Here is a 24,304-nt window from a genome sequence, read left to right as displayed (position 1 = left end):
ACAATAGTTTCCAGGTTTTGTGATCTGATAGAAAATAAGACCAGTGTACCTTTATATCTGAAAGGTAATATTTGGTTCATGATGAAGAGAAGTTTATTAGTCTGAAGATCCAATGTATGAAAGTTAGGAGGAAGAACAATGGCATCTCCACATGGGTGTCCCGCTGATCCTTAGTCCCAGTGTTACTGAAATGAGCTCACACTTCTTTCCCTACACACGCTCATTTCTCTCAGTGACCTGAACCATTTGCCCCTTGTCATTCAAGCCAAAGATTCAGTGTCATCCTAGAATATTCTTCTTCTAGCAAATTGTTCTTCAATTTGCACTCTCTGGGGCAAGGACCTGGCTCCCAGCTGGGCAGGATCCCAGACCCTCCTGGCCCCTCAGTGCTCGGTCCTCACCCATCACACACTGCCTCTCACATTCTACCTTCCTTTCCAGTTTTGTTTTTTCATCTCATCTCTTTAACCGAAAGCTCTTTGAGGGCTTTGATCTATTTCCATCTCATGTTTTTATTATCCACGGAGCATAGCAGGGTGCTTTGCATTTCCTAAGTCCTCAATAAATATTTGTAGAAGGAGTGAAAGAATAAATAGGATTAAATTAAAAATTACTGGGGCGCCTGGGTGGCTCAGTCGGTTAAGTGTCTGGCTTCGGCTCAGGTCGTGATTTCATGGTTCCTGGGTTCAGGCCCCACTTCAGGCTCTGTGCTGACAGTTCAGAGCTTGGAGCCTGCTTCAGATTCTGTCTCCCTCTCTCTCTGCCATTCCCCTGCTCGTTCTCTCTCTCTGTCTCTCAAAAAAAAAAGGTATTTAAAAAATTAAAAATTACTTTAGATTTCTCTTTGGGAATTATTATTCTCTTGTAAAAATGTCAACTTTGCAGCTGACACATTTTAATGTGTTTCAGTTCAAGTGTTTTAAAACACAATCTAATAAAGAAAAAAGTGAGTTCATCAGGTTCTTTTCTTGTATTCAGCCTGCGTATTGGTTTATTGATCAGGATGCTGAAGTCTTATCTTAACTCCACTGTTTATTAGTGTTCATAAGCTCTAGCTATGAAGACCTTGCAAAGCCATTATCTTGTTTTCTTATTGGAATTTTAACACTTCACTGGGTCTGTTCTCACAATATACCATGTCGGCTCAAGGTGCCAGAGAGAGAGAATGCCTATGTGAAATGATTCTTTAGCAACAGAATGTCTTTCTAACATAATCAGTTATGAACGATAACATTAACAAAACTTGAGGATTAAATAAGTTAGGAGTCAGCACTAAAAATAAACACAATTAGAACATGAGTGTTCCATCCATTTTCAGGGGAAAATACATTTCCCCTTTTGAAAGTACTTCCACTGCCCACATAGGTTTTTAGAATGAAATAAAACTTCATAAAAGCTGCGGTCATCATTCTCATTCTGGTAACTGCTTTGTAAATAGAAAAAAAAATAAATGAGTGTCTTGTCTGTGACAGTGCCTGGAGGAGGTTCCTTTTTGTTAAAATGCCAAGGTATAAAAACAATCAAATGTAAAAGAAATTATTTAATTTTGCCTTACTTCAAGATAGATAGCTGCCTACCTTATTGTCACCAGGGAAATGAAATTAACATTTCTTTGATGGCTGTCTCCATGTTCATTTATTCTAAAGGTAAATTAGAGTCCTTTTTTTTAAATTAAAAAAAATTTAAATTTTTGATAGAAAGTGCGAGCAGGAAAGGGGCAGAGAGGGAGGAGAAGAGAGGATCAGAAGTGGGCTCTGTAGTGAGCACAGCAAGCCCGATGCGGGGCTTGAACCTGTGAACTGTGAGATCATGACCTAAGCTGAAGTCAGATGCTCAACCAACTGAGCCACCCAGGGGCCCCTAGAGTCCTTCTTGTTATGATATGTGAACTGTGAATACTTGGTATGATCACAAACAAAAAGCTCATTCATTCATTTTTGTTCATTCACAGATTCCTGAGATCAGTTGAGATATTTAATGTCTACTGTATAGCACTATGATGAGCAAGGAATAAAATCCATGAAACATATTCTCTGCCTCCAAAGAATCCATATTCAGGTCGGGTGAGGAGACACAGAACAATATACTGTAACACAATATGGTAAGAGCTATAAAAGACCAATATACAAGATGCTAAGGGAGCACCAAGAGGAAGAAAACTCAGCCAAGACTTCAAAGAGAAAAGGACATTGAGAAAAGGACAAAAACGGTTTTATGGTTAAGTAGGAGTTTTTCATACAGACACATTGGGAAAAGCAATCATGCCAGTGGGAATGGCTGGTGCAGGCAGAGAAATATACATGGAAATGGCATTTTGGGAGTTTGGTACACTTGGGTTACAAATTTTAATAGTACCTGTGTTGACTTTTGTCTTTGAATTCACATGGAACTTGAAAAACAGAATAATGTCAAGACTTCTCCCTGTTACCTCTCAGTTTGCTTCCCTTAAAATTCCACTGAATTCAGAGACCAGTTAGGCCTAGTCACATTTAGCCACAGAGTGTTTATAAGGCCAATTTCCATTATTACATTCAGTACTGCACTAGGTGTCTGCTGTGGCAGGTGCATTAGATGTGAGTGACACTGCCTGGGAAATGGTGGCAAGCCCTTTGGAAAAGAGCAGACCTGGGGAGTCACTTACCTTGGAGCAGACTGTGGGGTTCTGTCTCTGATTCCCAAATTCTTTGCTGTGTTCTGAACTCTTGCTCCCTGAAAGAAGTAGGGAAAATTGTTTCTAGCTCTACATCATATTAGTAATTATTTAAGATACCATTAACATTTGAGTGTAGAATCTTTATTCCAACAATGCATATAATATCAAGAGAGATGAGGTGAAGTAGAAGAGAAAAATCATCATCTGAGCATTTTCACAACTAATGCTTTTAAGAATCAAAATATGCCGATATATTGTTCCAAAGGGTTGATATTTATTTCAATACCTATCTAAATCATTCAAAATAAATTTAAATCACAGCTTCCTGTTCACTATCTCATCTATGTCTTTATTCCTAGAGGCAAGCAATACATTAGATGTTGAAAATAAGAAATGAGTTCGCCACAAGGAAATGCTGTGTCCTCACTTTCATGGAACAGAAGTCACAGTTCTATTGCACTCATGCACCTGTCTTGCCCTTAGCTAAATAATTAGCTATTTTAAACTTCATAGTATTTATCAAGCAAGTATTTTCTTAAATGGTTCTAAAGCAATTCTGGATAAGGCATGTGCATGTAGAGCTCTGAAATGTAAGAATTTTGCCTCAAAAGTTTATAGTACAAAGACAAAACACGTTAGCAACAAAAAAGTCCTTCACAACTTGTCAAGTTCATGAATGAAGCTAAAATCATTGTTCAGTTCCTAATGGGAATTAGTTACTACACAGAACCAAACACCAGGGTTTGAGGCTGAGAATAGATGAAAGACAGTGGTTTTAAAAAAATCTCTGGAGGTGCCAGGGTGGCTCAGTCAGTTAAGTGTCCGACTTTTGGTTTCTGGTCAGGTTGTGATCTCATGGTTTGGAGTTCTAGCCTCGTGTTGAGCTCTGTGTTGATAATGCAGAGCCTGCTTGGGATTCTCTCCCTCTCTCTGCCCCTCCCCTGTTTGGGCTCTCTTTCTCTCAAAAGAAATAAATAAACTTAAAAAATAAAATAAATACAAAATCTCTGAAACTCTCTTTCCTGCAACCAAATTCTGAGCTATGGGAAGGTAAGGGAAGAAAGAAAAGGAGAAAAGGAAGAAAGGAGAACAAAAGAATATATTCTCTCAAGAATGAGCAAATAACGGAAAGCAAATGGGGGAAAGGGGTGGGGGTGGCCAAAAGACAGATGGAAAGGAATTTAGGAATTATAATTAAGCAGTTAAAAAATAACTCCTTATTTTGGAGTAGTTTTGGAATTAGAGAAAAACTGTAAAACCAGAACAGAAAGTTCACATACTTAACTTAGCTATGTAAACTCTCTCTCAGGCCCACCATTCACTGGATCACAGTATGATGATCAAAACCAGGGAATTAATGTTAGGATAATGCTGCAAGTCTTATTCACATTTCACCATTTCCCCCTCATGTCCCTATTCTATTCCTGGATCAACCCAGGATCCCATACATTTTGGTGTTTTTTTTTTTTTTGTTTTTGTTTTTTTGTCTTCTTGGTCCTCTGATCTGTGGCAATTCCTGGGATTTTCTTTGTCTTTTATGACCTTAATACTTTTGATGAGTACTGGCTATTATTTTGGAGAATGTTTCTCAATTTGGGTTTGTCCAAATGAGATCCTTCCTCATGATTAGATAGAGGACATGCATTTAAGTAGTGATTTTTGCCTCCTCAGTGCATGAAGATGTTGACCATCATCATATTGTATAACTTCTCTACATCTTCTTGGCAACAGTAACTTTCATCACTCGTTTCAAGTGGTATCTGCCAGATTTTTCCACTGTAAAGTTACTACTTTGGTAGTTAATAATTATGTTGTATGAGGAATACTATAAGACTATGCATATATACTGTTTCTATTCAAACTTTTGCTCACAGATTTTAGCCTCTATTGGTCTATGTTGCCTGAAACAATGATACTGTAGCATTTATGAAGGAAAACTTCTATAAATAAGATTCGTCCCTTATCCATTATTTATTTATGCAACTATTTACTTAAATCAGTATGAATTTACAGGTATTTATTATGAGTTATTATCCAATATTCTTATTATTAATATTTTTTTGGTTCAATTTGTTCCAGATTGGCCATTAGGAGTTCCTTTAGGTTGCTTTTCATGTCCTGCCGAAAGAACCACATTCATTTTGAGGACTTGTTTATTTTTGGTGCCTCAAGATGTCCCAGGGTCATCTTCCTTGTTTCAGTTGGAAATTAACCACTTCTTCAAGCACCGTGGCTTTTTTAATGGAGAATTATATTTGGAACCCAAGATCTGGACACTGGGTATGGTCATTGCTACCACAGGCATGCAACTGCTTCTAGGTCTTCTGAGTAGACAGAGCTATTTGACTAATTGCACACAAACTCAGACATCTGTATTTATTTCTATATCTGTGTGTGTGTGTGTGTGTGTGTGTGTGTGTGTATCCATCACTTCCAATTGCTACCTGTGATTCCAATCCCACACCACAGTATTTGTTCTGGATTATAGCCTTCTCCCTTTCCCTATTTATAACTTCCTCTTCTGACAGTAAGAAAATTTATTCTCATTATTTACAATACATTTACTTATCTCTTCAAACCTAGTACACATATAGACTAGTTTTAGAATTTCTAAATCACATCCCTGTGAGAAATAGACTTACTAGGCTAGGGTATAGTATTTGTATATAATCCTTTTGTCTTTAGTCTCATAATATTACACTGAGTAATCTATAGACAGGCTTTTGCTTTCTTCAAAGGTTGCAAATAACATTATTGTTCATCATGCTGAACACAACTGTTGGTGTATTCCACAATGAAATCAACCATATAATTCTTCATATACTCAACATGCCAGATAGTTGCACTTTTATACCCTTGTTTACAATGTTTCCTCTACCCAGATACCTCCTCTCTCCTCTTCCCTACCTCTACTCCCATTTATCTTCCCAGGCTCAAATAAAATATCATCTTGGCTAGTAACTAACTGGTCACTCACTGTATTAAGTGCATTGAGTATATCCTTACAACACTATGAGACAAGTACTATTAAAATCTTTATTTTAATAATGAGGAAACTTAAGTATCAGAGAGACTTAGAATCTTGTCCCAAATGATACAGACAGTAAACACTGGCGTTGGGATTTAAAGTGAGGTTGTTTGGCTCAATAATTTATGCTTTTAAATCACTATCATGTTATCACTTTCTGCATGAAGTCTTTTTCCGGTTATCCCAGTTCGATCTATTGAATACACGCCATTTAGCATTTACTCCCTGCCAGGTACATTGTGGAAACCTGTGCCACCAAAACAAAATACACTCAGTCTCCCAGCCATCGAGAAGCTCACAGTCTACTCATTTATTTATTCTTTGTCTTACGTCTGAAAACGCTGAGGTTGTGAGCCACTTGTTTACTGGTAGCTATATGGTGATGATCTGCCTGCGTATGGCTACCATGAGATGAGGAAGGAAGCATATGTTCCTCAGTCTTTGTTAGTGGTGCCCAGTATAATGTCCTGATATTGTAGGTAAGGAGACAGAACTCTTTGAAATTCTAGTTTTATTTAAAAAAAAATTGAGGTGGTCTTACACCAAGTAATTCTTGGAATTCTTGGAATGTATAATTTGTGGGATAAAAAACTTTGTTTCTAATGTAAATGAAAGCTTCTCCCTCAAGCCTTGTATTAATCAGATCAGTTGGTTATGTAAAAGTGCTGCCTAGGATTATTATAGTCATTATCAAAAAATTAGAAGAGACAGAGTACCCTTCTTTCTTTCAGTTTTCCTTCTAACCAGAGAATTAAACAAGTTTATGAAAAATACATATACAAATCTGCATAAATCATGCTGAAGAGTTTCTCCCTAAAAATGAAACTAAAGATCTTAGAAAATATTATTCATTAACCTGGCAAATATCTCAACCATTCCATCTCTGGAGAGTTGAGTCTAAATGGCTGAAAGGCAAAAGGAATAGAAAAGTCAGATCTTTGATCCCCATTTGTGTTCTAACTACTTAGATCACAGGTAGGTAAGAGTTGGCTTGCAGACGAGATACTGGCCGCTAATTCCCTGCCTGTAATAGCTGGCCACTGGAGACACGATGGGCAGTCGAAGGAAAGTTGCAAAAATCTCTCTCTCCAGCAGTTTAGCCCACTTTCTCCAAAGAGAGGGACTCAGGCTCTCTGATTTTTCATACAGAAGTCAGAAATCAGTTCGTAGTTTCAGATCCTCCTGGAGAGGTCATATTTGCAGCAGAGAAACCAATAACAAAGGAAGGTAGCTACCTATCCTAAATGTATTAATTAAAAAAAATAGAAGGAAGAAATAATGAATACTGAAAAACAGTGCAGTGTAGAAATCAACTAGGATTTTATAGAAACTTTTTAAGAAACTTCATAACTTTTCAGTTCCCTTAAGTCACTAATAAATATATAAGAATACATATAATAGTATATGTAAATAATATATATAGTATTTAAAAAAGGGTTGCACTGGTTAAACAAGTCATTAAGGCTTACATGATATGGTTTTTACTCCCCCCCGCCCCAGTTTATCAATCTCCATTCTAACATGTAAGAACTTAAATGTTTTTGATTACTGAAGTCCATATAGTAAGAACATATATCTAGCAAATTCATTATTACTCCTGTACTAGATTATTCGAAAACAGGTTAATGCCAGTCTCTTAGTCTGGCCATAAACCATAATTTTGAGATGGCCCCTCTAAGTCTTAATGAAAACTTATTCTAACAGCAACAGAGTAAAACAGCATGCTTAGCATCTTTCTATATTTTTGGTATCTCAAACCCAACCCTGATATGGATAATCACAAGTTTACTTTGATCTACTCTTTAAAACCAAATTTGTATTATATCCAAAAAATCCTTCCAAAATCTGCTGGCATTTGCATCTGTATTTGCCCTTTTCTAGCTGAACCACAATGTGTCCTGTGCTTCTTGTGAATCTAACCTTTACTTAGCAAATCCCTCATAGACCTGTCAGATCTCAGTTTTCAGTCTCCAGCTCCAGGGTTCCCAGATTGAAGCTCCAATGTATATCCATTCATTGTACTTTATTCTTGAATTACAGACCCCAAACCAGGGCTGGTCTCACTTATGAATGCTCCCATGGAGGTTTTATTATTATTATTTTTTGACATTCTGTACTATGTCTTGGGAGCAAATCCACAGGGATCTGTATGTTTGCATAAGAGTTATACACAAAGTCTTTAGTAAATAAATCAGTTGTAACCACAAAAGCATATCTTAAAAACCAAAGTCACTCACTATCATTGGGCAGTTCATACCAAGTCGGCAAATAGAAAGATTTGTTAAATCAGTTTTCTGTGGTTACCCTGAGAAATTATGGCAGAATAAAATATAAAATTGAAGTTTTCCAAATCTTTTGTCTTTCTACTAAGTTGTATCTTTTCTATTAGATAAAGTACATTTTCTTAATAATAATTTGGGGGTAATGCATTTTTGTTATCTTTTAAAAGAATTTTAAGAGTTAGAAACCAAACTATCACTTTAAAATACTTGGTATTGTATCAAAAGTTGATTCTCTTTAGAGAATATATTCCCACCTATAAATACTTCAGTGACCTACAACATCCCAAAGACTGCTATTCATTCTCTGAAAGAAAATTTGAGATATGTGCTTTATCTTCAGAATAATGTACCAATTTCTTAGCATAGTTTGGACTTCACTTTGAGAGCTCTAGGAGCAAGCAGGGCCCTCAATTCTTTCCTCTTCTTCCTTGCCCCCATCCTCTTTCTCAGTTCTATTCCCAGGGCCTTTATTAAATCACCTGCGATGTCCAGAAAATGCCATGCATCCTTTGACCTTGCCCTTTACATAAGCTTCAAATCAACGCCTGCCCATTATGCTTGGCCAACCCCTTTCCTCCTTTGGGTTATCTCTTAGACATCCGCTTTTCCAGGTTGGCTTAGTTTCTTGGAGGACGCTCATAAAGATGTCTGTACCTCCTTCACCCTGGGAGTGTTTCTTGTTCACACTTATCCTCTGAGCCTGAAAAAGTGTCCCCCACATCCAGGTACCAATAAGACACCTGATAAATGCTGATTAATCCTCATTAAACCCAATAAAACCTGATTAAAAGGAATCTTCAAGTCCAGGTCCTGTAAAACAATCCCTAAACTATGTGTGACTCACCTGCTTCCGCATCACATCTGTAGCCTGCATGATGTAGCGAGGAGGCAGTCCGTGGCTTCTGGCCAGAATGATGGCCTGCTCCAGTGTCACGCTCAGGGTGCACCTGTGTGCAAAGGCAAAGGCAAGTCAAATGCCACCAGTTCCCATCAAGCACTTCAAAACACTTTGGGGTTACTAATGAAGGGCAACAGAATATGCTACCCCAAATCTGCCTCCTTGGAGAGTTACTCATTTATTCTTAGGTGTCTTCCATGTATACATAAGGTATACATGTTAATAAACTTGTTTGTTTTTCTCTCATTAATCTTTTATTATAGGGGTCTCAGCTAAGAACTCAGGATAGAGGGGAAATTATTTTTCTTCCTCTACATGAATGTCAAAATTAAAAAATGCCAGCCAAAATAGGAGCAAGTGGATAATGAAAAGCTGATTTTTCTACATAGAACACCTATTTAAAAATAGAGTATAGGGGTGCCTGGGTGGCTTTGTAGGTTGAGCAGCTAAGATTGGCTCAGGTCATGATCTCATGGTTTGTGAGTTCGAGCCCCTCATCAGACTTTTTGCTGTCAGTGCAGAGCCCTCTTGGGATCTTCTGCCCCACCTCTCTTTCTGCCCCTCCCCACTAATATGCGTGCTCTCTCAAAAATAAACATTAAGAATAAATAAATAAATAAATAAATAAGTAAAAACAATAAAAATAAAAATAGATTAGAGTGCTACATAACTGGAGTCCTAAATTAACTACTTAAATTTAGCAAACTCATAATGAACTCTGTTTATCAGTTTATATACCTGAAGTTAAAAAAACAGAATTATAGTAAAGTCTATTATCAGATATTATTCTTTACTGATATTTCATGTATCTAAAAGAAATGACTTCCTAATGCTTTTCATTCATGTCTACATATGATAGTTAATAGATTTATACTAATTTATGCCCAAAAGCTTAGAAAAGTAAACAGTGAAACTAATATTCACTAAGATCAGAGTTGATTTTTTTAAAAAAAGTATGTTTCTTGGACCCAATCTAAGAGACTGTAAAATTTTCAAAAGGAACTTGTAATTAGTTATACAGGAATGTGATGCCCAGAGCAACCTGGAGAAAATTCAGAATTCAGCTCCTGAACTCAGTGATTGCTGTGCCTTTCCCCTTGTCCTTTGTCCTTTATCTTCCCTTTTAAGGCATTTTTTATGTCCTTCCACATTTTTCTCTTTGGCAGCTCTGAGAACCTATGCATATTTGTTAAAATTTTCAGGTGCTGGTCTCTGAATTGATTTTGTAAAATTCATAGCACATTTTCTTCTACTTCACTTTTCAATTTATGGATATTTTGATGATCATTTTTTCCATTTTTACCTCCCTGTAGTTTGGTGGTTTTTTTTTTTACACGTATATTTTTCTAGATCTGTTGTTTTTCCTTGCAAATGAAAGGTCTACTATGTAATTGCTTCTCTGTGAGGTATACCTAACTCACTTATATTTGGTAAAGAGACAAGTATAGAAATCCAATACATTTGCTAGATTTTGAAACTGATGAATTAATAAAAAGAAGGGTAAGGGGCTTAAGGCCTAACTGCTGAAATTTTAGAAAGCCCTTGATGAGTGATTGTATTATACATAATTGGATTCTAAGGAGAAACATGTTAAATTTCATTGGCTGTTAAATGACCTGAAAAGCATTAACATGACACAGAACTCTTTACACGGCATTAATAACATATTCAGATGGGCTAAAGTTTTACAATTAGCTTTTGGTAGTATGTTTATGAACATTTAGTGTACGAGTCAGATAATAATATATAGTTGTGGTGTTTTTAAAAAATTTTTAAATGCTTATTTATTTATTTATTTATTTAAATAGTTTATTGTCAAGTTGGTTTCCATGTAACACCCAGTGTCATCCCAAGTGCCCTCCTTCATGCCCATCACCTTCCTTCCCCTTTCCCCATCCCTCTTCAGCACTCAGTTTGTTTTCAGTATTCAAGGGTTTCTCATGATTTGCCTCCCTCCCTCTCCCTCTCCCCCCTCTACTCTTCCCCTTAGTCCTCTGTTAAATTTCTCTTGTTAGACCTATGAGTGCAAACATATGGTATCTGTCCTTCTCTGCCTGACTTATTTCACTTAGCATGACACCCTCGAGTTCCATCCACTTTGCTATGAATGGCCAGATTTCATTCTTTCTCATTGCCATGTAGTATTCCATTGTATATATAAACCACATCTTCTTGATGTTTATTTATTTTTGAGACAGAAAGAGACAGAGTGCAAGCGGAGAGGGGCAGAGAGAGAGGAAGACACAGAGTCTGAAGCAGGCTCCAGGCTCCGAGCTGTTAGCACAGAGCCTGATGTGGGGCTTGAACTCATGAACAGAGAGATTATGACCAGAGCAGAAGTTGGATGCTTAACCGACTTAGCCACCCAGGCACCTCTATAGTTGAAGTTTTTATATGCTCTTGCATGCTGTAGAACAGCATATGCCCATAAAACCCAAAAGTTGAGTTGACAGCTCATGCTAAAAAAAAAAAATCAATTTTTTACAAAGCATTTAGTTGTCAGCTTATTTGACGGGCCATAACCTTTTCCTCCCTTTAAGGTCTCCTCTACTCCAATTTTAAACCCTTATTGATTCTAACATTTTAATCAATAACACTCATTACAGTAGCTGAATGACACTAAGAAAGAAATCTTATCTTTTTCTAATCAAACTGAAATATGTCTGTTCTTTTAGATAAAACATGACTTGCCTTCCTCCACTTATCACAAACACTTACTTGTGAAGGACTTTTTAACAAGCAGCCTATAATTTTTATCCATTTTCTTAATCTTTTTAAACCAATTTATTTCTCCCTACTTCAAGCTGTAGTAAACAGCACGGCAGCAGCAAATTATCTGCTAGAGACTAAAAGATTTTACGACAGTGTCCCAATCAATCAATGTGGCCAGTAACATGCTCTCAGAGAGGGTACCTCAAGGTGTCATCTTTTTAGAATCGATCACACACACATCACCTAATAGAAAAATCTACCTTAAAATGTATCCATATATTTTCTTTCACTAGCACGTCAAAGACAGATGGCATTATCTATCTGTATCTGCCTTTTCATACTAACCACTGTGTATGTTCCAATTAGGTGCCGAGATTAATTTGAAATTTTGAAAAAGTGAAACATTTAAAAAGATGCAACTGGGTCAGTGTGGGAACTATTGCCTGTATTGGACTCACAGTTGATTTGTCCAGCGGAAGCCTACTTTTTCTGTAATGGCATCACAGGATTCCACTCTCCTGAATTAAGTATGTGACAGGAAGCCCAGCAGTAAGCCCACAACTTTGTTGTTAATATACCAATATTTATCTCCTAGCATTTTCTCTTCCTCAGCTAGCAGTATCTGATGTCAAATGGAAAAATTCAGCATTTGCAAGAAGCATTCTGATTCTAGCATTCTCGGGAAGATTCCAGATCCAGAAAGTGGCACATGGTCTTGCAATGACACATAAATGTATACTTAGGTTTTACTAGAGATCATTTGGTTTTATGGGTGCTTTGTTGATCACCAGTGAGACAGCCTTGCCCCAAGAGAATGAAGGAAGCATACAAAAAAAAAAAAAAAAAAAAAAAAAGGCTGGGAATCCTAAGCAAATCCATTGAGGACAAGAGTTCTTACCTGACCTGCCAACTTCCGTTCTAGCACTATCTCTGTTTTCATGTTAGGCAGTTAAGTTAAAATTTAAATCTACAGTTCTACTCCATCTTGGATACTATGGACCCTCGGTTTTTAGCTCTTTCTAGCTGTAGTATCTTTTTTTTTTAAATGTTTTTATTTATTTTTGATACAGAGAGAGACAGAGCATGAGAGGGGGAGGGGCAGAGAGAGAAGGAGACACAGAACCGGAAGCAGGCTCCAGGCTCTGAGCTAGCTGTCAGCACAGAGCCTGACGCGGGGCTTGAACCCACGAATGTGAGATCTGACCTGAGCCGAAGTCGGAGGCCCAGCCGACGAGCCACCCAGGCGCCCCTGTAGTATCATTTTTAAAATTTAGACAACTCTTTCTCTGGGAGTCACAAAAATTAAAAAAAAAATCACAGAGTAGAATTTGTCCTTGATAAAAAGGCAAATATGACATATGCACTGAGGAAAGTTGTTCCATAATTTTAGGAGTAAGGCATTCCAGGTAATAGCTCTGCTTAGGGCATACTCCTGAGAAAATGTACTTGACAGGGCTGTAAAATTATGCAGACATTGTGAATTTCCCCATAAAAAGAAAAAGGAAAGGGTCAATATATCCATGCTTGTAGTGAATAAATCTTCTTGACATATTTTGTATTAAGAGTAGATCCCACATCACATCAGAGATTTAGTAGTTTTAATATGATGAATGTAACCTGTAGCTAATGGGTCCAATTTAATTTGAAAGACACTCTGATTTCACAATGCTATAAGAAGAGTCACAAAGAAGTAACTTTTATTCATTCATTCACTCAACAGATATTTTTTGGATGTCTGCTTTGTACCCAACAGGTACTCTTAGGGGCACGAAGAAGTGGATTTACTGTTAAGCTAAAAAAAGGTTGAGAGTCAGAGTTCCTTATTTAAATGAATCCCTAGCAAAGTGTGCACATAGTCACTTGCTTTTTATAAATTTGAAAAAGCAAAAGGTTTTATTTATTTACTTATTTATTTATTTACTTTGAGGGAGAGAGAGAGCATGAGTACACACAAGCCAAGGAGGTGCAAAGAGAGCAAGGGAGAGAGTAGATCCAAAGAAGGCTCCGCACTGTCAGCAGAGCCAGGCGTGGGGCTCAATCCCATGAACTGTAACATCATGACCTGAGCTGAAATCAAGAGTTGGATGTTCAACTGACTGAGCCACCCAGGTGCCCTGTCTGAAGCAAAATGTTTTAATTGCAAGTAGTTATTACTGCGGTCTTAATCATGTCTGTCCCAACTTCCCTTTGTTGTGTGCTGGACTGTTCAAATGGCCATAATTATTTCTGGAACTGAGCTAAAGGAAGCAGAAGCAGGATGCACTTAGGCTAGGCTGACTGAAACCTATGTATATGATTTGGAGTCACTGCAGTTTTAGTTAGGTTACTGTAGTCTTCTGGTGTAGAAATGGATCCCAGAGTATTTGTACTCTCCATTGTGCAACTCACTCACCTAATGTTGAAAAGGAGGGGCAGGGCCCAAGGTTGTAATGCAAGACCATCCCACTGTGTGCGGTGTTGGAAAACCCAGGCTAGAAATATATCAAGCCAGAAGCTAGTCTGTGGAATATTCTTCCAAACACTATGGTTTATATGCTAAAGAACCTTAAAAGGGTTCTCATATTCAACAACAATTTAAAAATGCACGAGAGATTTAGCAATAATGTTGAAATTAAAAGTCTTTTCTAAATTGATTAGAAAAATTAGAAAAAAATATTGCTTTTTTTTAAAAAAACACTTGATCAGCCATGCTAGATAAAACAGAATTATCTTCCTATTCTTTCTGTAGATTACATTACAAAATTATTATAATTTGAAGAGTTACCAAAAACTGTGGAGGAAAGAATTACAGATGGGGATTAGGCAATAAAATTTAGAAAAGCAGTCTCTTTTATTTTTTATATTTTAGAATGCTCGTGGTATTTACTAGTATTTTAAACCTTGTAATTATTTTTGCATTTACTAGTATTTTAAACCTTATATTTATTGCATTAATAAATATTAAGTTTAACTTTTATTTTGTTTTGTAATTTTTCTATTCTTTTTTCTTTAAAAGGGCACTTAACTTCAGACCCTGAAATCTTTTTTTAAAATTTTTAAAATGTTTTTTATTTATTTTTGAGAGACAGAGAGAGACAGCATGAGCAGGGGAGGGTCAGAGAGAGAGAAGGAGATACAGAATCTGAAGCAGACTCCAGGCTCTGAGCTAGCCGTCAGCACAGAGCCCAACGCAGGGCTCGAGCCCACAAACCAGGAGATCTTGACCTGAGCTGAAGCCAGGCGCTTAACTGACTGAGCCACCCAGGCGCCCCCCCCACTCTAAAATCTTAATCCGCTCCAGGGTACTAGGGATGCAACAGCAAACAGAAAAAAGTCCCATCTCTTTCAGTGATCAAACTTCAGTGGGAGGAAGAAAGAAAATAAAGAAGAAAATACATAATATTATGTGATGGTAAGTTATCCAGAAAAGTAACATTTTTTAAGGGAATAAAAAGTAAATGGGGTGAAACAGCAGAGGAAAGTGCTAGTATTGTGAAGAACATTTCAAGGAGAGTAAGTGCAAGGGCCCTGAGGTTAATGCATGTTCTCTTTGCTTGTGAGCAAGTACGGAGCTCAATGTGCAGGGGCACACAGAGAGAAGGAGATGAAGTTAGAGAAGTAGTCTGGGCTCCCAGCACACATGGCCTTGGGAATCAGAGTTTTAGGAGTGAGTCTCTTATTTATTTCCTTGGTTGATATGAAAAAAAATTCACCATTTGTATTATATGTCAAATAATAATTTGTTAAGCAAATTATGAAGATAATTTACTGAGTATCTATCCTTAATATGCTATCAATACTGTATTCAAAAGATCTTCAGTTGCTTTCCAGGAAATATTGGCAAAAGCAAACTCTTTATCCTGATGCTTAAGGACTTCTACCAATTGCTCTACCATTTTCCACTCCATCTTCCCAGGACCCCTGCTATTCCATCCAGGACTTCTTTCTGCTTGGTCAACATTTGGTGCCAGTGCACAAACCCCTCCCACATAACGAATGTTTGTCCCCTTTTGCAGTGTCTTCCAAAATATCACAAAACCTTTCCGAATGTAGCAGTTGACAACATGGGCACCATAACAGGGGTACTGGGATTTGAGCCTCTGGCCAGGTTACTTCAACTCTCTCAGCCTCAATGTTCTCATCGGTGAAATGACAAAAGCTGGCCTCGTGGCCTCATAAAGTGCCATAGAATCAACTTACGTGACATTTGTGATCACTTAGCCACACCTGTGGTAATGCTATTTCCACCCCTCTTTGCTAGAGCTCACACTGTAAGTGTGTCTATATGAATTCATTAAAAGCAACACATTACTTGGAAAATTTGAAGAACATGAGTGAGCTTTCATAAATCCCACTTCCCAAACCCCACTGTATTTAAAAAACTTACAAAACCTCTTTCTACTTATTTTAAAATGATGGCCAAAGAAATAACTCTGTGGCTAATTTAAAAAAAAATAGAATTTTATTACTTTTATAAAATTATGGTGTTATTATGATAAATTCATGAAGTAAATGACAAACTTCCACCAATATCTCCTTTACAAACTGGGGTTTTGTAGAAGTAGACTTCACCTGATAATCTGGCACTTGCTACTATGTATCTTTGTGTTTTTTATTTCATATGTTTGTCCCAACTGATTCTGGACATTAGGTATGAATTTTACGTTGCATTTCAAACTGTAGAGGGAAAGGTCACAAAAAGCATGTGATACGGTCTACTGTTTGCCAGTCCATTTTCTAGATGGTAGGGGTACAAAATGATCAGCATCCAAACCTCCCCCTCAAACAAATCTCCTGGAGAGACAAAACTCATTTTCCTAAATTGGTTTAAATGCAACATATTGTATTTTAACCATTTATTATTTTTAAGTTTTTACTTATCGAGAGGGGGAGAGAGAGAGAGAGAGAGAGAGAGAGAGAGAGAGAGAGAGAGAGAGAGAGAGAGAGAGAATCCCAAGCAGGTTCTGCACCATCATTGTGAAACCCAACTTGGGGCTCTAACTCATGAACCAGTGAGATCATGGCCTGAGCCTAAATCAAGAGTCAGATGCTCAACGTACTGAGCCATCAGGGGCCCCTCAACCATGTACTAAATCATAATCTATTACACTATATTTAGTTCACTTTGTAAGACTTCAAATCTTAAAGCAAGTTATATTAGTCCTTTAAAAAAAACAACCATGTTAATGCTTCTCCTTAAGATGATTCATGACACTTATAATGCATTCGATAAAAGATTCGCAAAACCTGAGGATCTTCTATATATTTGGTCATTTACCATGATCCCAAACAAAAATGATCAGTTTTACTCCAAATTACCTTTTAAAAACTCCTGAGCTCAAATGCTTCATTTAATGTTGATTTAAATTGTACAGGACAAGGAAGCCAATCTCCCAACGGTTGAAATGCATTACACTGAACATTTGGGAACAGGTATCACCCCTTTGGGCCACAAGGGTCATGCAGTAACTCACTGGGAAACTGATGTGAGAAACCAGAACAATGTGAGGTTTGTGGCTTGCAGCTCTGTTTTCCAACAGTGAGTTTATTAGCTGACTCTCAGCTCACAGTCAGGAATCTGATCATTATGATTTTATTCTTGGGTATGACTCCGACCTTCCCTATTATAGTGGAGAGGGGTCATTGAGATTCTGACACAAATAAACACGTGAAACACTAATATGATGAAGAGCTCTGAATTCACAGCCCCCACAATTTGCCATCAACTACCATGATGTAGATGATGAAGTGAAAAACATTAAAATAGAGAATGCAAGGGACAGTTTGTTTTTATTTCCCCATATTTTTAAAATGAGGTCAAACACTACTTTGAAAATTTCTGCTGTATTCCTCAATAATGTTACTGACTCAATTACAACTGAAAAACTATCCCCAAACAAAACTGCTGGAGTCACTGGATTTAGGGCCACACATTGTGACTTCAAAGGCTACTTGAGCAGTGACTTTAACTATTTTGTGCAAAAATAATAGAATTGAGGCAGTTGGATAACTATCTTGTCTTTTTGTGTGTGTGCTCATGCAGTATAATTAGCAGAATAAGTTCTTGTTAGAAAAACAGGGAAATGGGAAGTACATATCCACCTCTAAAGGCAGGCATCAGGGTCTTCTGAGTTTAAGGGGCCATAGGTCAAACAACAGTGCTGACCAACTCTGCAAATGACAGCATTGACATGACCTCTTAACAATCTATATAAACTGCCTAACTATTGAAACTAATTTAAATTTTATGCATCGGTATGAAGGTTAATTGGATTTTGTACGAGATAAACCTAAAGTGAAATAAATATTTGGGGCACCTGGGTGGCTCAATCCAACTTTGGCTCAGGGCATGATCTCACGGTTTTTAGTCTGAACCCCACGTCGGTCCCTGTGCTGACAGATCAGAGTCTGGAGCCTGCTTTGGGTTCTGTGTCTCCCTCTTTCTCTGCCCCTCCCCCGCTCATATTCTCTCTCTCTCTCTCTCTCTCTCTCTCTCTCTCTCTCTCTCTCTCTCTCTGTCACAGATAAATACACATTAAAGAAAAGAAAAAAGGAAGAAATAAATATTTAACAATTCTGAAATCAGTGAGTGTTGTCCCTATGTAGAATTCTACATAATAATCAGAGTCTGACTTTGTTTTTTTGTTTTAGATTGGGACTTTATAAATATGATGCTGCCTTTTGTCTTGGAGACAAGAGGGAGAAAATTCCCTTAGGGAAAGTGCATTACTCAGAGTCTATCTATAAGGACATCCTGAGGAACCTATTATTTTGATAATATTCTTCACATGAGTTATAGGTCTTTCTTAAGGTTATAGGCATATATATTTAGAGTCTTATGGATTTAGATTTTGAAACATGAAATAATTTCCCCCTTTTATATAAACATCTTTTTTTCTCCTTTAACTAAAAGCCAGACCCATTATCCTTGTTAAAGGGACTGTCACACACAAGTTATTAGGACTCTAATCAGCTGTGGTTCTCCATGATACTTTATTAAGCTGACTACATGGGCAGCATTTGAAATTCGCAGAGAAACGACTGCTTCAATCCCAAGAGAACAAAGGAGGTGAAATAAGCTGGAACATCAGCAACTACTTCTGCCACTTGCACATCACTCTTTTATACACAGAAGCTTTATATGGCGGATGGAAGGCTCTGCTGACTGCCTGATTTGACGTGTCCTCGCATCATCTGAACTTCTGTCCTGGGTAGCCTGAGCCAGATTAGTTTCAATAATCTTTGTACTAAAGATACATTTCTCCTTGATGGATAAAAATATAAATGATTCTGCTCAGTTTCCAAGTGTTTTTACCTCTTCTTCATGCTTTTCTTATGTTCCCACCTTATTCGGCTCTCACAACACAAGCAGCTATGGGAAATAGAGGAGTTAGAGATTCTTTTTTTTTTTTTTATACAATTTATTTTTTTACCATATGCAATTATTTTCCGTCATTTACAATACAGTAGTTACAATGACACTCCAAACAGAAAAGCAAAGTAAGAAATCAAAACCCCCACTTCTATTTCATGTAATTAGACTTATACAGAAATTAGAAGGTTAGGTACCAACTAGTTAATCACCTAATTTCACAGCTATCTAAAGTGGCAATTGTAATAGAGCAGCTTATCTATGATACATTCAAGGTACATGATATAATTTATTACTTGCCCATAAGCTAAAACACAGCCTGCTTAATACCTTTCCTTAAATTCCACCTCTATACTACAGTATACTTGAGGCCCATGCAAAAAAGTGGCTACTTTTTATATAGAAAATGGATGATTAAGTCTTTGGTGCTGTAAAAGCAACTTCAATTAAACATAACCACCCCCACCACCATAAAAAGAAGAGGGAAAAAAAAAGTAAAGAAAATAATAAGGGAAAAACCCAAGACACACTCCCTAGGGGGGGAAAAAAAACCCAGCATGTAATTTCTGTCCTTGACAGAATGTATTAAATAAGCATATTCTTTATTGACATTGGCCCGGATAAGAAAGTAGTTAGAAAAAATAAGACATAGAAATTATCTAATTCCTTAAAGTATTATTGTGAACTTATATTTTAGTATCTTTAATGTTCCCATTTTTATAAAACCGTCCCAGATCGTGGGTTAAGATTAAAATCATCACTTTCCTAAAATCTTTGTTTAGTTATCTGTGATTTGCCCACTGTTTCACATCCAGACTGAGAAATGTTATAAGCCCCCAAGACACCAAACTAAACTCGTCCATTATAAGAGGTGGATGGATTGGGCGGTTCCACATATTAACATACCCTACTCTAGTACCTTTCATGCTTATTTAATTTCCTATTTCTTCCTGGATCATAAATCTCTCCTCTCTAGGTATGCTGCTAATATCTCTTGCCAGTTTTGGTGCAGCCTCACTCTGAGTCTCCTAGCCTTGCCTCTTCCCACTGTTTTCGCCCCAAAGGTGATTATTTAAAAATCCAGGTGAAAGTGCAAAACGTCAAATGGCTTCCCACTTCTTAACATGCAATATAAAATATTCCTAACACAGTTGTAGGTTTTCCTTCTTCATTCTTCCACTCTACTGTGTACAGTTCTCTGAAGTCACTACCTCTTGGGGTTTTCATGTGCTGCTCCCTCATGTATGGGATCTCATAACGCATCATACCTCTTATGCTAGATCATACTTGTATGAAAGGTGTACAGTTAAAGAACATAGGCATTACAGATAAACTTTCCGAGTTGGATCTTGGATATCGTTAGTAACTATGTGAACTTGGGCAAGTGACTGAAGTTCCTGAAACTCTGTTTCCTCATCTGTAAACTGAGTTTAGTGATATATGCACCTCAGAGTGCTGTTCCCAGGATTAGGTGAAATAATTCATATTTAGTACTTTAAAACAGGGGATAGCATGTAGTATATTCTTAACAAATGTTAGCAATTTTCACTAATATTAATACTGTTGCCACTAGTAGGTGGGACTGGTGTCTGAACTGACTGTAACCTTCCTAGCCCTTACATACTTTCCATTCCATATACACTTCCTGAAAAAAAATGACATGAATTTTTAATGTGTGCCAAAGGGCTTATATGTATATAAGATTCATTTTTTTATACTCTGCATTTGTTCAATGTATTGTATGTGTTGCATGCCAACTATGTATTTGTTCACAAAGTGCTCACTGATCAAATAAACTTGATGACGTAATAAATGCATTATAAGGACAATAAATATTAGTAAAAGCACAATCAGATTCCCTTGTGGTTTGTAAATGGCATACAGCTTTTCTTTCCTCAACATTAGCTTGTATTTCCCTTTCTCTGGGTTTAATCACTGCTCATACCATGTCTTCTGATTAATAGCTCTGGTTGAGTTTTGGTAATATTTGGAAAATATATAACAGAATATATTGATTAATTATTCTTATATTAATTCACTAATTAGTACTTATTCCCTCATAATTGTCCAGTTCTCATTTGCCAATATTTTCTGGGTTCTGAAGAAAACATTTGAAACCCTAACAAAATCACTTCTTTCACCGTCAACATGACATGTTATATATTCTTTCCCTCTATTGCACTTTGAAAGTCATAAACCTATTCCTTGAGACATTTCCTTTATAAATTCAATCCTCTGACCACCTTTCTCCTATTGTCATTACTAAGGGGTTTTTGTGCTCCATAGTATGACTGTCTGGCTTTCAACGTGGGTCCCTCAGATTATATGTGCTGTGACCCTCTTACCTCTCTGGTTTGGGAAAGCTTGGTGTGGGCCACACAACAGTGCTCCTTCCTTTCTTTCCCCGCTCAGTGAATGCATGAATAAACAAGTGTTGGCACCTGATTCTTTGCAAGTCCTAAATATTTGCGTCTACTCTAACCCATACTCTTGGTTCTTGGTGCTGGGAGAGAAAACTTCCTGTCCTTGATTTTAAGGGGATCCTGTTCTGCTGCTCTGGAATGACCTTCTACAAGCCACCAAAGGAGGATTCTAAAAATAAGCTCTAATAGGGCCTGGAGTTTTGTATATTCTATTTTTCACAGCTCAGAGGAGTTAACTCTTGTATTTTTCATACTACTCTTTCATCCTATCATGACCCCTTACTGTGATTTTTTTCTAGCTTTGTTGACATATAATTGACATATAACATTCTGCAAGTGTAAGGTGTATAAAATGTTCATTTATACATTTATGTGTTGCAAAATGATTACCACCATAAGTTAGCTAACACCTGCATCACCTCATAAAATTACCATTCCTTTTTTTTTTTTTTCAAAATGTTTACTTATTTTTGAGAGAGAGAAGGGACAGAAAATGTGCGAGTGCAAGATGGGAAGGGGCAGAGAAAGAGGAAGGGAGAAACTCAAGCAGGCTCCGTGCTGTCAGCACACGGCCTGATGTGGGGCTGGAACCCACGAACTATGAGATCATCACCTGAGCCAAAATCAAGAGTCGGATGCTTAACTGACTGAGCCACCCAGGTGCCTCATCATTTCTTTTTCTGTGGTAAGAACATTTAAGATCTACTTTGCAATTAACTGTAATGTTTTAAATAGTTCTTGCAAGGTCTCTCCTATTTTAGTAGGTATGATCTAGTTATTTAAAACTTTTTTTAATGTTTATTTATTTTTGAGAGAGAATGCTAGTAGGGGAGGGGTAGAGAGATAGAGGAAGACACAGTGTGAGCGGGGGAGGGGCAGAGAGGCAGAGACACAGACTCTGAAACAGGCTCCAGGTCCTAAGCTGTCAGCACAGAGCCTGAAGTGGGGCTCGAATCCATGAACCGCGGGATTATGACCTGCGCTGGTCAGATCTGGAGCCCATGATCTAGTTATTTTAAAACAGATGAATTTCATATTACCTAACTCTGAAATGTAAAGATGGGTTTACTATCGGAAACACAGATTAATATAGAAGAAACTCAGTGTTCACTACCGCCAGGTCTTGTATCAGATGCTTTCACATATATTGCTTACTGATTCCTTATGCTATCTTTTTCAGAAAGAAATTATTATTCCCACTTCACCAGTAAGTCTCTAAGAGACTGGGTGATGTAATCATGGTCATAGTGAATAAATAACAGGATTTAAAACCAGTTTTTGGATTCAAAATCCAGGGCTCTCTCCATTTTACCAAAATCACATCACGTGGATTACTGCATTTAGAAAATTCTAGTTCCCCATATCCATAATTCAACAATCACGATCTTAGTCTCAGCCTTTATACTTTAAATGCATTGTGTTGGTAGAGATTAATTCAGCCAGCCCAAACCATTTGACTCTCAATGTAGACCCCATCATAGAGAAACGCATTCACGATTAAAAAGGATCTAGATTTGAAACACGCCAAGTTTATCAATTGTAAAGCAATCAAGTAGCAAAAATAAATTGAAGGGAGATGGCGTTCCTTCTCTACTACGGATTTGCACTTTTCTACAGAAAATGCACTGTTCTGTGTAAAGCTGTTCATTCCCGCAGTGGTCTCATTTATCCTGGCTTCTAATTACTTTTAAGTACTGAGCACAGAGCACCACTGTGAAAAGTCTATTGACAACCAGAATGAAGCACCTGAATGAAGAAACTAATTGCTTAATGTGGTTTCTTTTCCCTGCTCCCTTTTATTGCCTTGCACTGAGGACGGATTGTATACCTGAGGGCTAATGCTGTGCATTAAACACAATCAATCCCCAGGTGGCTGCTACAGTTCTACACAGGCAGCCTCTGCAAAATTAATATGGAAAGGCCCGCTGCTGACCTATGGATCTGTCCCAACTTGGTTACCCTTAGCAAAGTGTTTGTGACAAATAAAAAGCTTGAGAAAGTTGCCCCAAGTCAACAGGGGTTTCCAAAGCCTAGCACATATGTCCTTGCTCTCCTGAACAGAGAAGGCGCTTTTTAAAACTAAACACACAAATACATTTACGTCAAAAAAGGGCAGACCGGTATTTGTTTTCAATAATAAAGAATTCACTCATCTTATGTATGCATGTCTAATAAAATACTACGTATTTACATTATCCCTCTAAGAAAATGCGAATGACAGTCCAATAAGAGCTGCAGTCTAAAAGCCAGTCATCTCTCAGGCTAATTTCCAGTGTAGTTTTTAGGGATAACCCCCCAGATGGCTATTGATGCTTTCGAAATTACTATTTGACTCTGGTCAAGCAGTACTGATGAAATCTTCCCAGGACCATACTGGGTTCCTAGGTGTTGTGGTCAGGGCTCAAAGACAAGGGGTTAAGAGTATTTGAGAGAGAGGGATGCAAAACTTGAGAGACTATTGAATGCTGAGCATGAACTGAGGGTTGAAGGGGAAGGGGGAGGGGGGGAAAAGAGGTGGTGGTGATGGAGGAGGGCACTTAAGGGGAAGAGTACTGGGTGTTGTATGGAAAACAATTTGACAATAAAATATTATGGAAAAAAAAATAAAAAGCAGAAAAAAAAAGAGTATTTGAAAAGAAGGCAAAGAGACGGCAGGCAGAGGGGTGCACTGTGGAAAACAACCGAACAGAATGCAGACGAGACAGGCAGCAGCTGGAGCACTTCTGGCAGCAGAAGCACAGGCAAATTGAATACTCCACTAACTCCATATATCTTAAGGCAAAAAAGCAATCGAGTCTGAGGGACATATTTTCAGCACCGCACAGGGAATTAGCCATGAAAGTCCCATTAAAGATAATGGGACTTTCTATTGCAACTTTCAATACATTTTCTGAAAGTTCTCAGCATGTATCTTTAAACCTAGGCTTAAAAATCAACTGCCAGGCAAAAAAAAAAAA

General features: G+C 37.5%; 1 protein-coding gene across 1 annotated transcript in view; it reads right to left on the bottom strand.

Moving 5' to 3' along the window:
• Positions 1 to 2,637: 2,637 nt before the first annotated feature.
• Positions 2,638 to 24,304, bottom strand: part of PREX2 (phosphatidylinositol-3,4,5-trisphosphate dependent Rac exchange factor 2) — a 299,116-nt gene continuing 277,449 nt past the window's right edge. The window contains exons 38-39 of the mRNA XM_029923458.1: positions 8,808 to 8,910; positions 2,638 to 2,709 (exon numbers count right to left, since the gene is read on the bottom strand). Coding sequence (XP_029779318.1) covers positions 2,638 to 2,709; positions 8,808 to 8,910 — 175 coding nt within the window. The remainder of the gene's footprint in view (positions 2,710 to 8,807; positions 8,911 to 24,304) is intronic.

Source organism: Suricata suricatta, chromosome 15 (assembly GCF_006229205.1).
Source record: "Suricata suricatta isolate VVHF042 chromosome 15, meerkat_22Aug2017_6uvM2_HiC, whole genome shotgun sequence".
NCBI lineage: Eukaryota > Metazoa > Chordata > Mammalia > Carnivora > Herpestidae > Suricata > Suricata suricatta.
The sequence above is the reverse complement of the archived record's forward strand: the minus strand, read 5'-3'. Positions and strand labels throughout refer to the sequence as shown.